This window comes from Crocodylus siamensis, chromosome 11 (assembly GCF_052110815.1).
Source record: "Crocodylus siamensis isolate JL-2025a chromosome 11, ASM5211081v1, whole genome shotgun sequence".
In the NCBI taxonomy this organism is placed as follows: Eukaryota; Metazoa; Chordata; order Crocodylia; family Crocodylidae; genus Crocodylus; species Crocodylus siamensis.
This window is the reverse complement of record NC_143405.1, coordinates 62,608,796-62,625,823: the sequence shown is the minus strand read 5'-3', so window position 1 is coordinate 62,625,823 and position 17,028 is coordinate 62,608,796. Positions and strand designations below refer to the sequence as shown.

General features: G+C 47.7%; 1 protein-coding gene across 15 annotated transcripts in view; it reads right to left on the bottom strand.

Moving 5' to 3' along the window:
• The window catches only part of MAGI1 (membrane associated guanylate kinase, WW and PDZ domain containing 1), a 402,777-nt gene extending 387,356 nt beyond the window's left edge, over positions 1–15,421 (bottom strand). For 4 of the 15 annotated variants that reach the window (XM_090022942.1, XM_090022943.1, XM_090022952.1 and 1 more), the window contains exon 1: positions 14,913–15,413. In XM_090022942.1, the coding sequence (XP_089879068.1) occupies positions 14,913–15,183 (271 nt within the window). In that variant the 5' untranslated portion in view covers positions 15,184–15,413. Of the gene's footprint in view, positions 1–14,912 lie in introns of all 15 variants that reach the window. The other 11 variants (XM_090022939.1, XM_090022941.1, XM_090022945.1 and 8 more) reach the window with 7 other exon arrangements.
• Between the last annotated feature and the right edge of the window lie 1,607 nt (positions 15,422–17,028).

Sequence of the window (17,028 nt, the reverse complement as noted above, 5' to 3'; positions counted from 1 at the left end):
CATAAGACAAGACATTGCAGATGGATAAGACGGACCAGTGGAAGAACATGTCTTTTGCACAACAAGCAACTCTAAGCTCTCCACCTGCCCAGGCCCTGACTGAAGACCGTGTGTCAGCCATTGTGCCAGGGTTTTAGAAGCATCCTAGTGAATTCCGTTGGAGGAACAGAAATTTCTATCCCATTCTATTGGCCGATTCAAAACCCTATGGAAAGTTATAGGAACGGCTGGCTGGGAGGGAGATTCTGCAGATGAATAACGACTATCATCACACACACACTGACTTCGGAGAGCCGGATTCTACCACTGCCATTGATGCAACTTTCCAGGCCAATTGAGAAGCATCACTGCAGTTTATCTTTAAAGAAAAATATGTGGAGTGCCAGCCAAAGGCAAGGTACCCCAATGGCAGCGACCAACAGAGACGACTTTATAACAAATGAGACATAAATCCTCAGAACAAGAGGAAGAAACGCTAACTGCAACAAGCTAGTTTAGCAGCCAAAATTTTGTTCTATTCTTCGGCTTCCTTAGGGAAAGAAAAGGGACCAGCACACAACTGTGGCCATTGTCATGGATATTGTTCTGTTTATGGTACAAACAATGATGATATTGTGTCATATTTCCTGATGTAACAGCACCTGCTTCATCGCCCTTAGGTCAACCAGTGATAAATGGAAGCACTCTCAGCTACTTCACAGCAATACCTCTCAGCAGACAAACTAAAATGAAATAAAGGCATCCCTAAACCGCAGCAAGAATGCCAACACCAGATATTTATACCAGCTAAATCTGCTTAAGGCCAATCTCATTTAAGTTAAACCACTGCAACTTTCTTATGGAAGGCCTTTGTGTTTTGGGCAGTAGGTCATGCAACTGTTCTGGAAACAGCCACGTTCTCATAGGTATCACACTGGTCTGCAGAGTGAGGGCTATACCTTGCCCAGACAAATTTCATGAAGTATTATTAGTGCGTGCTTAATTCAAGCATGCAGTAATCCCGTGCATTCAATGGGACTGCTCTTATGCTTTAAAGCTTTGCAGGATGAGAGCAATAAGGTACTAAGGACATACCAATTTAAGACATGACCAAGGTGTACAACTGATAAATACAGGATCTGACTGAACAAAGAAGGATGGCATCTAGCACTGGAAAAGACTAATGAATAATAAACACTTCCAAAATCAGCCAAGGACGGGGTGGGGCGGGGGGGATTTACAAGAAGAATCAAAGTTAAAGACTCTTTGATAAGTCTCTTCTGCAAAGGAGATCTTAAGAAACTGGAATATTTTCTAAGCATTTGCTACAAATGAATAGGGAGAACGTGACAGAGAAAGCAACAAAGCATGAGTAACAAACTGCTGCCCAACGATGAGAGTCTGGTGGTAGTTAAGACAGCAAGAGCAGGGGCAGGCAATTATTTTGGGTGGAGGGCCACTTACTGAGTTTTGGCAAGCCATCAAGGGCCACATTACAGGCAGTCAGGGACAGATATATATTATTTTTCTAAATTTTTAGGGGCCCCGCGGGCTGGATAGAATGGCCTCGCGGGCCGCATCCAGCCCACAGGCCGCATTTTGCCCACCCCCAGCCAAGAGAGTTAAACCACTTCACTTCACGTATCTTATTTTTTGGGGATGCACTGGGAACCTGGCAGAAAACAGACCTGGTTTAGGCACTGGGCTGCAGTCACAATATCCTGACTACCACAGATTTCTTGGTCAGGTCATTTAAGCTGTACCTCAACTTCTATGATTTTATGTTACCACTGTTTTTTCAGCTGGAGAAGCAGGGTCGGAAGGGACCTTACAGATCTTCAAGTCCGACCCCCGGCCAGGGCAGGAGAAAAAAAAAAAAAAAAAACTGGGCTCAAACGATCCTAGCTAGGTAGACACCAAGCCTCCTCTTAAAGACCCCCAGGGTAGGAGCCAGCACCGCTTCCCTTGGAAGTTGGTTCCAGATCCTAGCTGCCCTGACAGTAAAGTAGTTCTTATGGATGTCTAATCTAAACTCCTCTCCAATAACTTGTGGCCATTATTCCTTATTATGCCAGGCGGCACAAGGAAAAACAAGGTCTCTCCCAAACCCTTCTGGTCCCCCCTAGTGAGTTTATAGACGGTCACCAGGTCCCCCCTCAGCCTTCTTTTGTGAAGGCTGAACAGGTTCAGGTCCCACAGTCTCTCATTGTAGGGTCTGCCCTGTAGTCCCCGAACATATTCTCTCCTGTTTCAGATTTTGTCTTTCCGGTCTATTTATAGTGGAAGCACACGAGCTAGGGATTGCCTATTGCGTATCTGAACAGTCTGGGTTAGGCCAGGCCTCTCTTGGTACCACGCAAACTAGTACATGTCCCATGGTTGGGCTGTCGGAGACTAAGACCTGTCAAAGGGCGGATGAGCTTCCTGCGAGCCAATGGCCATCCATACCTGGAGAAGAGATGGGCACCACAGGCTCACTTTGCCCAAAGAATCACCAATGATGCAAAGCAACTCAACTAACCTCATAAGAAGGGTGGTTACAGAGCTGTTTTTATATATATTTGTCTCCATTTGCATTGTCCTCACCCCCTCCTCGCCACCTCCTTCCCCTGGCAAATGGAGACAAATAAATATATAAAAATAGCTCTGAAACTGGAGCTTTTTTTCATACCAGAAAGGTAGATGAAAGCTCCAGTTAACCTTCTGGCCTCTCAATTCTCAAGGACTTACGTACATAGTTACCTTGCAAAAGGCAATATTTACAGGCGTGTGTGCATTCCCACTCTGGCTCAATGACTCACCAGAATGGCAGAGATGTCTGGAGAGCACAAGTTGCCCAGGAGCACTTGTGAAATCATTCAAAGCCCATTTTCAACCCCCGGTGACCGAGTGCCACGCAACTCTGCTGCGCAGCCAGTTTCGTTTTTCAGACACTGCAGCCCGACACATGCAAAGCCTTTCAAAAGCAACGCATGTCTGCTTACAAGCCAAGTCTTACTGAAGCAGTAATACATATGAAAACTGCTTCTTGCCCATAACCGCTTTTCCTCGATTTCTTTGCAACTTCCAATTGCCAATGCCAATTCCAATCGCCAATGCCAATTCTTTACAACTTTCAATTGCCACTGCCAATTTTTGCAAGTCCACTGCAAAACTTGCACTATTTGGTTTCTCCCCAAACCCCAGCCAGCTCCTGAAGTCATGCACTTGGTTATATGGAATTCTCAGCTGCCATTAAAAAGACAGACAATTAAAAAAAAAAGCAAAAAACAAACCTAGCATTTGTTGTTGGAGGAAAAGTTAAAACAGATACAAATCTGAAAGACTCCAAAAATTAAAGAATGAATCCCTATATCATTGCTTTCAAATAAATAAATAAATAAAATTCCCCATCTCCTGGTTTTTAAGGAGCTGTTAATGCTTAGGAGAGGCAGCATTTGTATACGCTCCTAGACTATGAATAGACTTGACTTTGACATTATTTCTGCATAGGCATGAGTTAAGCTTTCTACATTACCATCACCTTGGCAGATCCCTTAATAAAGCCACAGCACAGCTTTCCCAAGCACTGGGCTAACGCTGGCTAACCTTCTTCCAAGCAGTTCTGTGCCTCTGACACACAAGCCAAAGGAAACCAAAGGGACTTTTCTGCTCCATTTCTATTGTGGAAAGACAAGAGTTTTGCAACGCTCACCTCTCACATTGCTTCCAACAGAGCTTCTTGTCTCCTTTAGGAGCCATCTTTCTAGATGCAATTAAGGAAATGATCTGTAACCACAGCAAGAGGGGAACATAAAAGACATTCTCAAGTTCAGATCTCCTGCTTTTGGAAACCTTAGTTAAAAAGCAGAGCAAAGGCAGGGGTAGGGTTCCTAGGAAGGAGATTTTTATGCGCTTGCTACACAAACATGATGCTTCTGCAACCCCCCTCCCCTGCTCCCCTCAGGACACACACATGCACCCCCAAGTTCTAGCAAAGTTTGTCAAAACTGGGCAAAATGAAAACCCATTCCTTGGTTTTAAAATGGAATCAGCCATTACCAAGTAGAACATTTTTTAACCTAGAATAATTCATGTCAACAGACTGCTTATGTTCCTTCCAGCTGAAAGCACCAGTGCAGGCGAAGAAGATATTTCATATTAATCACTTCACTGAAGTTGAGCAAGGGGTGGAGTGGGGGGGAAAGGGGGAAGATGGAAGAAAGGAAGAGATGAAGAGCTGTGCACACAGTTTGGGAACATGCTCAAATGACAACCTACCAGAGGGCTGTCATAGCCCTCCCTCCCCTGGCAGACACCAATTCTTAACAGCCCCACATTACAAAGAGGAACAAAAATGCTGCAAACATGGACAAGCCAATGCCAGGACTGACATTGCCTGATGGCTGCAAGGAACCAAAGGTCTCCTTGGCTACATGATGGAGAAATGCATTTGTTTCGGGTTCATCGTCCTACCTGGGGTGTCTTCACATGCATCTCCGCTGCTGCAAAGGCGTCAGGGTTTAGGTCTAGTTGGCTAACGCAGGTGCCCTGCTCCGAAAGGACCCCATAAAAAGGGCTCACTCCCTCACCCCTTGAACCAATGCCAAACTTCTCATCAACTCCCACACACATCCTCGGGCTGCTCCGGGTGGGGAATCCCTCCTTGCCCAATGCAAAGTGAGCCGGTGGGCAGGAACAAGAACAGCGTGGAGGGCTGCAGGTTCATTTAAGGCACTGCATAAATCACCAAGACCAACTTGCAAACAACTGGTGAGTCCAGCACTATCAGTAAGAAAGGTAGCAGAAACCGCACAGGCCTTCCAAGCTCCTGAGGTCCACCTCATCTCCTACCCCCATTGCTATGCTGCTGGGAACCAGATACCCACTGTCCTCCACACCACCCGCTTTGCACCCTTCTGTGCCACCAACCCCTCCCCTCCAGTTATGATGCCCAGAAAAAAAATCCCTCACCATTTTGGCAAGTCGCTGATCCCAAAGATGACATCCCCAGTCGAGGTCCATACACACACACATCCTTGTCTCTGCTCACCTCCCTCGCTTCCCCAGTCATTGCTACTACCAGTTACCTTAAGAAAAGCCTTTGTGGACATGCTCTCAAAGTAAGGTGCTCCCATGTCCGATGGCTGGATGTGTGCTCACGCACTCAGGTTTTGATGCTGGATGCCTGACATCCTCAACACTTCCCCTAACAACTATACTAATGTAGTCCTAGAAGCTGAAAAGCAACCTCCTTTGAAAAGGAGGGCTTTCAGGGGCTTACTTCAGGGCACTCACTCACGTGGAGGGAAAAAGGGCCAGGAAGGGAGATCCGTTTAAATACAAGAAATACAAATGCTTTTCATTAGTGACTAAATTAAAGCCCAACCGACCGACAGATGCTAAGCTAAAAATTGCAAAACTGTGGATAAATAAGGAAAGATGCTGCTTTTTGTTAAGGGCTATCTAAACCCCAGAAAAACCATTTCTGATAAAATATTTTGCCACTGCATGCACATTTGTTCCACTCTAAATCCAGGTTTCAAATGCAAGTCTGGCAAGAATCTCCTGTTTTCCTCCCCTTGAAGCGTATGAGGACAGTGCATTTACCATTATATTCACATCATATAGGGAGCTGGATTATTTGGGCTAATGCACTAGACTCCATCAAGTCTAACACAAATATTTTTAACTTCTGATCCTTAAAAAAAAAAGTTACAATAAAACCACCTCAAATATAAAAATAGGAACTGCTCTGAGTCACACGCCAAGTCTGCAAAACTGATAGAGAAAATGCCAGGTTCTGGAAAAAAAACAAAACCCTATTTCTAAGTCTCTTACAGGCAATTTAAAAAAAAAAAAAAAGAATGCTAAGAATGTTTGTAATAATATTTTTAATACAAAACAGAAGAAAGAAGCCATTCCAGTGCCAGAGATAGGAAGTAGCCCAGAGAAGGATGCCAACATTCCCGCATACAGTGGCAGAATAATTAGGGAACCCTTTCCAAATGTCGAGGCAGAGAGGATGGAGAAAGTGTCTGACCTTTGCAGATAGGGGTGAATCTAGCTGAAAACCGCCCCAGGCTCCCAAGCCCTGCATCTGCCTGCAAGGCTTGGAAGATGCTGGCCCAGCTCTTCAGCAGACAGAGCCATGCCAAGCCCGTGGCAGAAAGTGGCTCAAATGCTCTATAAACTCCCTCTTTCCCTTTACAGTTCTCCGGCTAGGCTACTCCCTCCCCTCCATGCCAGGGGCTGAAAATCAAAAGCAGAGATGCTGCCAAGCTCGGGCTGGTTTGCAAACTAAACTGGACTACAGCGATGGCCTGGACAGGCCTGCTTTCCTCTGCTAGCTCACTGGAGCACTGCAGGGCTGCAAAGATGCAGTGCTTGGCCCTCAAGAGGATCCCTCTGCTGAGAGTCGGCACCAAAAGCTAGTCCCAAAAAGACAACTAGGAGTAGATCCAAGGGAAACCACACCCTCCATTCTTTGGAAAAGGGAGCCCAGCCCAGCATGCAGCCTCTGAGAGCTGGCACCCGGCTCCCTTCACAAAGCAGGGGCACGTCTCCAAGGCTGAAGAGACGAGCAGCTGCTGCAGCCACAGAAACTATTGAGGACTAGCCAAAAGGGGAACGAGGACCTAAATCAGTCAAGATTAAAACCAGCAGCCAAACGACCCAAAGTCTTGCTTTCCCTTCCAGTTTCTCAGAGGTCGAACCGCCCTTGTGTGTGGGTGGGTGAAGGGGAATGATGATGATTGTTTCAAATGATTTTTCTGTGTATGCAGTAATTGGTCTTGCATGTTCAGGGATGCTGGATGCTTTGTGCATCCCAAGTCAACAAGGCGTAGGGCAAGCACATGACACATTGAAGGTAAATCTGAGGAAAGTCAGGGAACACCCCCGTAGTTTCTGTGCATCAACAGCTCTGAAAGCCCTAAATATAATAGCTTCACTGGAATGGCACAAGGCTATTATTAGTAGATGTTTTGGATGGGGAATCCAGGAAAAAGATGACAAAGTTGAGATGGAAATACAAAGCGCCCGAGCGAGGGACTAACAATCGAGGGGTGGGGGAGAGGAGGGGAACGCGACTAGGTTACATACCACACAAGGCTAAAACAAGCTCAGGTACCAAGGTGGAAGAGGGGTCTCGACTTTCCAAGCACTGATCATTCAGGCTAAGACTTCCACACTATGTCTGACTCTTTCTGCATCTTACTCTCCTCCTGTAAAGACGCCAAGGTTTCAATCACACAGCCTCAGTCCGTTAGCTGTGAACCGCAAGGCCCCGAGACCTTTGCTTGAAGCCGTCTCTGAAACGTACAAGTTACAGGCCAAACCCAGCTCAACACACCTCTTAAATTTTAAAGAAATATACATTACATCTGGTATAAAGCAGATAGGGAAATAACTTGTGACAAGAACCACTTTAATATCTTAATCTCTTTGCAGAATCCGCAGGGCTACTCCCTTCCCCACCAATTATCCAAATGTGCATTACAAGACTCAGCCAAAAACTTCCGTTGGCTGAAGGCTGATTTTATCTAAATGAATTTGAAGAGCTGCATTCTCTCACAGACCTACCAAAATTATGTAAATATTGACTTTCTTTGGGCCTGGGACCAATCTGGCTTGAATAAAGCTCTTCACCTGGGGCCAACCGTACTATCTTTACTTTTCCGCTCTACCTTTTCACCCAGAGTTGAAGTCACAAATGTGCAACCAGAATTTAAATGCATAAGTTATAACACTGTAGTTTGAATGATGAACATAAGAACACACCAAGAGCAATAGGAATTCAAACATATAGTTAGTTCCTTTTGAAAACAAAACTAATGATTAGTTGCAACCAGGACTCACAGTTGAGGTGGTAAGATGTTATCTTATATCAGACCAACAAGATTTTTGCCAAAAAAATAAATAATTAATTAATTGCAAGCTTTCAGGCACAAACACCCTTCATTGGTCATTGGAAAAAAGCTTTATTACGAATTTTTACAAAGATATCATCCCTACTACAAGTCCTGATTGCTTTTCCTCTAGACCAATATGGCTACGACCTGGATACCTGATGATTAATCGTTTAATTTGGGGGGAGCGGGGGGATTCAGTATCTCTGCTTTGCCATTCTGCAAGATACCCTAAACATGCTTAACTCTGCCCTTTGTGCCTCCACAACCTTCCCCCCCCCCGCCCCCCCAAACCACATATGTCCACACAGATAGGACAAATATCACTGCATCACTGCTAGCAGACAGATTCACTCTGGATACTTGGAACGCAACAACTCCAGGCTGAGTTTCAGGTTGGAAAGTCTAACATCACTGCACCAAGTCAGGAGAAATCAGGCTAGATCCTGTCCTTACTACTCCCTGATGCCACACACGTCCCATTCACTAGGCCAGCCCAATTCTAGAAATCACAATTACTAATCACATTATGTTGGTAGTGCTCAAGGCCAGAGAGAAGCAGTTAGCCATGTCAGTCTATAAAGGTGCATATATCTACCTGCCTTCTGGCTGACTTCAGACTGATCTAAACAGAGCACAGGCTTTTTTGAGCCCCAGTTTGCTTCATCTGATGCCAAAGGCCAGGTGGGAATAGGGATCCACTGTACTGGGTGCCGCGTGGATGCAAACTGGGACCCGGGTCCCTCCCTAAGGACTTCAGGAAAATAAACAGCAAGCACTGGGGGGAGGAGAGGAGATGCAGCTCAAGAGAGGAGCGCAATGGCAGCAAGCATCGGGCTAGTTCTTTACAGCCTGCCAGTGAGACAGCTAGATGGAAAAGCAAGGGGAAAAGGAAGAGAAAGCAGGACCGAAGGAGCCAACAGTCAGCAGGGAGGAGAGAGGGCATGCTCCAGCATGGGGGTTGCTGCCAGCTCCAGAAGTTTTGGCAGGTTTCTCCTAGCACTATGCAAGGCAGCAATACCAAAACTTATGGGGGAGAGGACTGCTCCATGACACACTGCCCTCCTGGCAATGTCTGTTCACTGTTTGCAGACTCCCCCACAGCTCCCAGCCCCACGTGAAGCAGATGAGCATGGATGGAGAAGTCACCAGGAGCTCAAGCAACCTGAACGGGAGCCGAGTCAACTGGTGGAGAAATTGGCAAACCCAGACTCCAGCCCTGGTGCTGGGCACCTGCCAACTCTGACCTTCATCCATCTGGAGGATGCTGCGGGAGCATGCCGGTAGCGCCTCTCACGGCATTTGCAAAGCATCATGTGAGAGCCGCAGAGGAAGCTACTTTACAAGGCAGTGGGATTGAAGAGGTTTCAACAGAGCTGGACACGGAGCGGAGGAGCTCCAGCATCCTGCTCAGCTCCTTGGACCCCACTCGCAGAGACGGGCACCTCTGTAGCAAGGGGCTTGCGGCCTGCATGCCAGGTCAAAGCTCACCAGTTCTCAAGGGGCTCTATCACTCGAGAAACGTGGTCTCAGCCAGGAAATTAAACTTCAAACACAGCTGAAAACAGGAGCAGGATCCAAATATTTCAAGAAACCAAAACTAGAGTTATCCCTATATGAAGCTATACAAGTCCAGAGGCTGGAATTAAAGACGGGCTCTCTCAATGCGGCCAGCACTAAGAGGGCACAGACTTCTTCTGTTGGGCCAAAAATGAACCCCTGAGCCAAAAAAGCTTGCTTATCACATATGAAAAGCAAGGGGTCTTTTATAGAGGAAACAGCTGCCAAAGTAAGGGCATGGAAGTATCAGAGCGACTTTCAAAGAGGAAGCTGGTTGCAGTCTGTGCTAGAGAGAGAGAGATCAATACCCCAGACATGTACGCCTGGATTTCATTTACTTTAGCAATAAGGCGTTGATGTCTGACTGTCGAGCTTGCCGAGCAAAGTCCTCAAATTATCAGTTAGCACATTAATGATGCAGACTCTAAGCATGTGGGTCAGAAAGTTTAAAATTCAGTCTGAAAAAGGAAGCACAACATTGAACCGTGTTAATATCCTGCCTTGCACTCATTGTGAAACACTGCTTATAATTACACCGTAATTGTGACTTAATTGCACTATCATCTGACTGCCCATACAGAGGGAGCCTGGGGTCTCATCACATAATGGGCAGAAAGATTAACCTTCTTGTGGAAAAACATAATCCAGTGATATCACATTAAAGGCTCCTATTAATTGTTTTAAAATTTTAATCATGGCAAGGCTGTTCTTCTTCTACTGTGCTGGCACAACTCCGACGTACTCAGCCCCGTCTCGCAGAGGACATCAAGGTACAGGCATTCAATGCATAGCTAATCACTATGCCACAAGCAGGGTCAATTTGCACATTTTAAATCCTAATAAGTGCTTATACAGTGTATACATTCTGCTATGGCAAAGGCATGACATTTTCTAAAAATGCTATTCTAAGATGCAGCAGTTTGGCCTTAACATGTGGTAAAAGCAGCAGAATTGTAGGTGAGCAAGTTCACATGCTTGTAATTATAATGCACAGTTTCTGCTGCATCAGTCTGGAGACTGGGACCAGGGGGTTGTTTTTATTATTATTATTATTTATGTTTGGACAGGTGCTAGGGCACACATAGTGGCACTCCCACCATATCAAAGGAGGAAGCAATCACTAAGACTCGATAATGGAGACCTGAAGTCTGGCACCAAGCATGAAGTTTTGGGTCAGTAAAACTGTTATCAGTACTTTGGGTCACAGCACCTAAAATGTAAGGGTTTGAGGCAAAAATGGAAGCACACCGTGAAGTTTGCAAGCATGTTTTGTGACTTGTCAGCCTTGTGTTGCATGGTAAAATAAGCCAACTCTCTCAGACTGTGCGATGACCTATAGAAGTCCATTTTGTCAATTCACTGACATTTATTTATCTAGGGCACCCAGGAGCCCAAGAAGAATGGAATGCACATATATATTTATATACACACACATAAATATACATTTATATCCACAAATACACATACATATATGTACACACACACACACATATATATCCACATACATATACGCATATTTGCATTCCATTCTTCTTCTTGCACTCCTGCATATACATAATGCATATGTATGTATTGTGTATATTTGAACTTGTCAGAGTTAGAAACCAGCACCCACGTTCAATCTGTTTAAGTGTCAGCCGGTGGTGAGGCAACCTACTTACCAGGAGTCGTTCAAATGTTACCCATTAACACACTTGACACTCTGCTGCCCAATATTTGTAAAGCTACTGAGTACACCAACCTTCAGAGAGGCATCAACATTTTTATATTTTCCCTCCCCGCTCCATAAAATGTCTAAAAATTGGAAGGCACTGCATCCCACACACAGCCTCCCAGGGAAGAGAGACGTCCAAAAACCACTGCATGCACGCAGCTTTGGAAGAGGCTGGTTCATTCCCATCAGGAGATATATAAAAATTAATAACAATTAATTCACCAGCGCTGCACGCCACAACAGCTCTCTTCCCAGATGTCAGAATTTACCTAAGAATCAGGTTAATGTTTGAAAAGAAACAAATGTGCATGACAGCAGATGGCAAACAACCGGCCCTAGCATTTAGGAATAAATGTCTGCTGGTGTTTACCTTCTACCTGGCCAGAGCGACCAGAGCAACCTGAGGACAGCATTCAGCCAATTAATCTTTATGCCCTCCAGCTTCAAAGTGATTGATCCTGCAGGTTTAAGATTAAAAAGCAATTGTAAAAATCGGATAGTTTTGCTTCCCAGGCATCTGAGAGGTACTGGTAAAGGAGGCCCATAAAACTTGGCTTATATAATCATAACCAAAAGGGGGGGAAGTCCCAGTTTTGAGCTCTCCCCCACATTTCCATCTCTCATGGGAAAAGAAAAGGGAAAAAGAAGTTGTCTCTTTTTAAACGAAAAGCACACTGCCAATTTGTTGTGGAGATGTTCTTAATTCTCCTGTTGTCAAGAGCAGCATGTTAAACTCCTGTTTTGTTGTGCCAGCCTCTCTTCATCCGAATGTGAAAGGAGGCATGCAGGGCACGGATCAAAACAGTCCTGCCACATATCGTCCATACAGCCAGCCGGTTTAAAAATCACCAGGTTTTAGGTTTTACTGCCACGAGCGACAATATTAAGCACGGGCACTAAAAAACAGGACATTACAGCAATGGAAACAACAGAAAGCATTATGAATGGGAGAAACACGATCAGGTTTGTAGTCTTTTCTGAGAGTGGATGTAAAACTATACTTATTAACTCTGCAGGAGCATATTGCCAATTGGGTCAGAAGCAAAAGCTTGAGGCTAGAAGGGAGAAGGGGCAGTTTGAAGCCCACTTGAAGTTAAAGTTTTCTATTGTTCTGGGTTTTTTTCCCCTGTTTTTAACCCTTTACTGGCTTATATTTTTGACAATGCTGAGAGTTACTCTGCTATGGTTTCAGGAGCACCTTTGTCTCCCAAACTAGAAGCACTTTTAGCGCTCTGCATTGGAAAAATTATAAAAGCAAAAAGGCACTTCTATGGGGAAAGGATACAGAAAGCTTTGCAGTATGCGAAGAAGCCTACATACAGGAAAGGAAATTAAAGTACACAGAAATCCCTCAAGAACAATATCAAATGCTGGTACTCTGATTGATGGACTTTCTATAAGCCCCTCATCTCTACCTATTCAAAGTGATGACTCACTAAAGAAAAGAAGAGCCCTGCTTTTGGAATTATTATCCTATTAAACTCGACTGCAACAATAAAGAGTGCATTAACCCAATAAAAACCCATTTCATGGATTTACAAAAAAACCCCAAAAAAACTGCAAGGTCAAAAAACCAGTTATTTTCTTGTTCGGGCTTCTAGATCCCTGGCTTATTTATAGTAAACTTCCTGTTTTTCCAATCTTGTAAAAATGTCATACATGGCAGACAGGCCAATAAAGTTTGTACATTTTTCAGGTTAATATTCCTACAAGCCTTTGGCAACAGTTTAAGTACTGGAGAGCAGGGGAAATGGAATCAGACAGTGAAAATGCATTCCCTCTCACTAACTTAATGCTGCATTTTGCAGCCTGTTTCAGAAGCACTGACTTCTTGCTGCTTCCCTGTACCAGTTTCGTTTACCATATAATGTGATTTTAATATGGTATTATTCAGGAAGGGGGCTGCCTCGTTTCCTTTTTTGACCAGACATGCCACATCAGACAGGAAAAACCTTTCCCAAACAAAGTTTGTCCACACTGACAGTTTCTCATGAATAATTTCAGTTTGCATGGACTGGCAAAAGGCTTACTGCAAAAATGTGTTTTTAACTTCCTTTGTTCCCCCCGCTCTCCCAAACATGGATCAATTTGTAGTACTGAAGGTTGTGTTCGTAGCGCTTCTGATTGTTTCAGCATAAAGTACGTCAACAACAGAGGGAAACAAATGGGATGTTATTTGCTCTTTGCACTCCGCTGGACAAGGAAACAGCTCGGTTTCACTTTGTCTAGAGCTGGTTTCACTTGGAGGGGGAGGAAGACTGGAGTTACTGAAGCAATCAGCAATTCATGGGAATTTTTCTACCGATTTCGGGCTTCCTGCTTTACTACTTATTTCTGAGTCTGAGAAACATGGGGTCATTTTTGAGCTGTTCTTCCCTTTAAAAAAAAAAAAAAAAAAAAAAGGAGAGAGGGAGAAGAAAGAAAGCAGAGATCCCTGACGATGACAAGTGCAGATTAAACGGTGCGGCACAGCAAAACACGAGCGGACTCCTGCTTCCTTCCCGCTCGCACTAAGGAGAACACAGCGTTACTGTCATTTACTTGCACGAGAAGTCTGAATAATCTCTGTGCAACAAGTGCACGCGACCTACCAAGCTGGTTTTTAACAGGGCTCGCGGAGAGAGGCTGAGAAGTTAGCGGTGCTGCTTTACAAGAAGGTTAAAAGCCGCACACACAAAAAAAAAAAAAAATCTATGATTAATTTTCTTCGGAGCAAGTCTGTAGTTGCTGCCCGCCCATCAGCTACACGAAACATCACTGCTTTGGCCAAACACAGCAAATCCCGCTCTAGCCTGGGATGAGGACATGTTTGTGCGGTAATAAACTTTCCCCACTGCATTATCCTAAAAGCACTTCCTTTCCTGCCTCCATTTATAGATGACCCCGGTGTGCTGGGGCACCCTGCAAGCCTACAGGTGTTCCTATATAATCCTGTTTATTTCCAAACCCTGCCCATGCAAAATAATCTTAACAGCTGTCACAACAGCAACAGTTTCCTGGCATGAAATTCACGTCCTGGTCTGGAAACTATGAACCTATTAAACAGGCCTGTGCTGCTAACCTGTTACACGTCCGCTCTGCGTACAGCAGCGGGAGCCTGTCCGTCATCTCCCGCAGCCGGCCGCGAGGCGCGGAAGCCCCTTCCCCTGTCCCCTAACCACGCAGGACTCCCCCCTGCTAGGGAGGTCTGCGTGACCGCGGCAAGGAGGGATGGTAAGAAAGAGTCCCATCTTTTCCTGTGCCAAGCCTGAGACTCGAACCCCCGGCAGACAGCTAGCAGCCCGTCACCAGCACGAGCCAACGGGGCAACCGAGTGGCGCGCGCCGGGGGGCTCTGCTCCACCGCCTCGAGAGCGGTTCTGCCGTTTCAAGCCTTACCTGTAGAGCTGGCTGGCTCTTTCCGTATTTGGGGCAGGACAGTTACTCCACGTGCAGGGAGGCCCACGCGCCTCGCGTGGTCCACCATTACTTTACACGCTTGGCGCGCGACGCCCCGCCGAAGCGCACCACAACTACTCGACACGCGCAGCCGGTCTACGCTTTTGGGGCCGTTCCCTCAGCGAATGGCACAATTGCTCTACACACGTAGCCGCTCTACACTTCTACACTTATTGCGCCATGCCCCCCTGAATCACGCCACAACTGCCGTACACACTTGCGCGACGCCGCGGTGACAGGCGGTCATGATGGCGCCCCCCCCCCAACGGCCGTTACTCGGCAGGTGGGGGTGGGCGCCGTTCCGGGCCGGGCCGGTGGGGGCGGGGCGGGTACCTGGTCGCACGGCGGTGAAGGTGGCGGGCTCGGCGCCGGCGCGGAGCAGCTCCAGCACGTCGTAGCGGGGCAGGCCGGCGACGCGGACCCCGCGCACCTCGAGCAGCAGGTCCCCGGGGCGCAGCGCCCCGTCCCCGCCGTCCACGGAGCCCACGTAGGCGAACTCGCCGTGCTCCGCGCCGCCCAGCACCGCGACGCCCGGGCCGCGGCTCAGCGCGCCCCGCTGCAGCCGGCCCGTCCAGTGGCTCTTCCTCGGCAGCGCCCTGGCCATGGCTGCGGGGGGCTGCGGGCTCCCACCCGCCTCTCTCAAGCCATCCCCGATGCCGGGTCCCGGAGCCAGCCGGGCGCCGCCTCCTCCTCCTCCTCCTCCTCCTCCTCCGCGCCCGCCTCCTTCCTCTCCGCTGCCCGGCCGGGACGCGAGAGCTTCCCCCGCGCCGCTGCGGGTTTCCTTTAAGGCGATACAGAGACGCGGCTTGTTTTGTTACACTTCATTCTATCGCGTTCCAGCGCCCGCCCGGGCGCGTGCGCATGCGCCCCGCCCCGCCCCGCCCCGCCCCCCGCACGTGTGTGCGCTGCGGGTTCGGGTCCTGGGCGCTTCCCTGCCGCGGCACGTTGTCCTGGGCGGGGGGGCTCCGCACCCGACTGCAGCCCCCTGCCCCCCTGCCAGGACGAGCACAGCCCTGCTGTTGGGAACGTCCCCCAGTCTGCACCCATCTCACCATGATGGGGGCGGGGCTTCTTGACCCCCAAGCAGCCTGGGTTTGGGTTAGGGCCCCCCCCCCATCTAAACCAATATGAGCATGGGGGGGGAGTCCTTCCTGACCCAAAAGCAAGGTGGGGTAGGGGTAGGATTAGGGCTATCAACCTTCCACCCCTCCCCCATCTGCACCAATCCAACCATGGGATGAAGAGCCCTTCCTGACCCCAAAGCAGCATGGGTTAGGGGCAGAGCTACAACCTTCCACCCCTCCCCCATCTGCACAGATAAAAGTCCTTTCTGACCCCAAAGCTGTGTGGGTTAGGGCTAGGGCTACCAATCCCCTCCCCCACCATCTGCACCAATAAAAGTCTTTCCTGACCCCAAAGCAGCATGGACTAGGGTGAGGGCTCCCACCCTTCAATCTGCATCCATAAAAGTCCTTCCTGACCCCAAAGCAGCATGGGTTAAGATTAGAGCTACAACCCCCAAATCTGCACCAATAAAAGTCCTTCCTGACCCCAAAGCAGCGTGGGTTATTAGAGCTACAACCCCCAAATCTGGACCAATAAAAGTCCTTCCTGACCCCAAAGCAGCATGGGTTAAGATTAGAGCTACAACCCCCAAATCTGCACCAATAAAAGTCCTTCCCTGACCCCAAAGCAGCGTGGGTTATTAGAGCTACAACCCCCAAATCTGCACCAATAAAAGTCCTTTCCTGACCCCAAAGCAGCATGGGTTAAGATTAGAGCTACAACCCCCAAATCTGCACCAATAAAAGTCCTTCCTGACCCCAAAGCAGCGTGAGTGTGACCCTGAGCAAAGGGCTGAGACCCACCCCCCCAGCCAGGAACCTTTAGCCTTGCACAGGAGGGGTGCTGTAAAGCTGAAGGCATGAATCCCCAGAGCAGCAACTAGCAGTCATTGGATGCCCAGGCAGGTGATTGTCTCTGATATGTCCTCCATAGGAGGTCTATATTGAGCAGATTTTTTTTGGTATTGGGTGGTGGAACCGGAGTGTGCTCCATCCACTCCATGCATTGACCTGGTATTAGTGCTTCCAGGACCGGTGCAAAAAAACAGAAAAAAAAAAAAAAAAGCCTCCCTCCGGCTCCCTGCGATCGCAGGCAGCCACTTCCAGTAAAGTTGCAGGCTCCGTCTGCACAGGTCTGCGGCTCCCACTGGAAGGCTGCTCCAGGGCTCAGCTTTCTCATCCACTTATTCGTACCCATTTGCTCCTGTGCCTGCAGCTTAAATAGTCCTATCCCCTCCCTCTGTGGTTTATCCTCCCCACGAACACTCCCGCCCCTTCTCTGCCTTTCCCGGCCAGGCTTTCGGAGGCTCCTCGGAGATAGTTCACTGCCGGATCATTTGTGTAGCCTGACGAGTAAAGCGGGTGACTAGTCTTCCAGGTGAGGT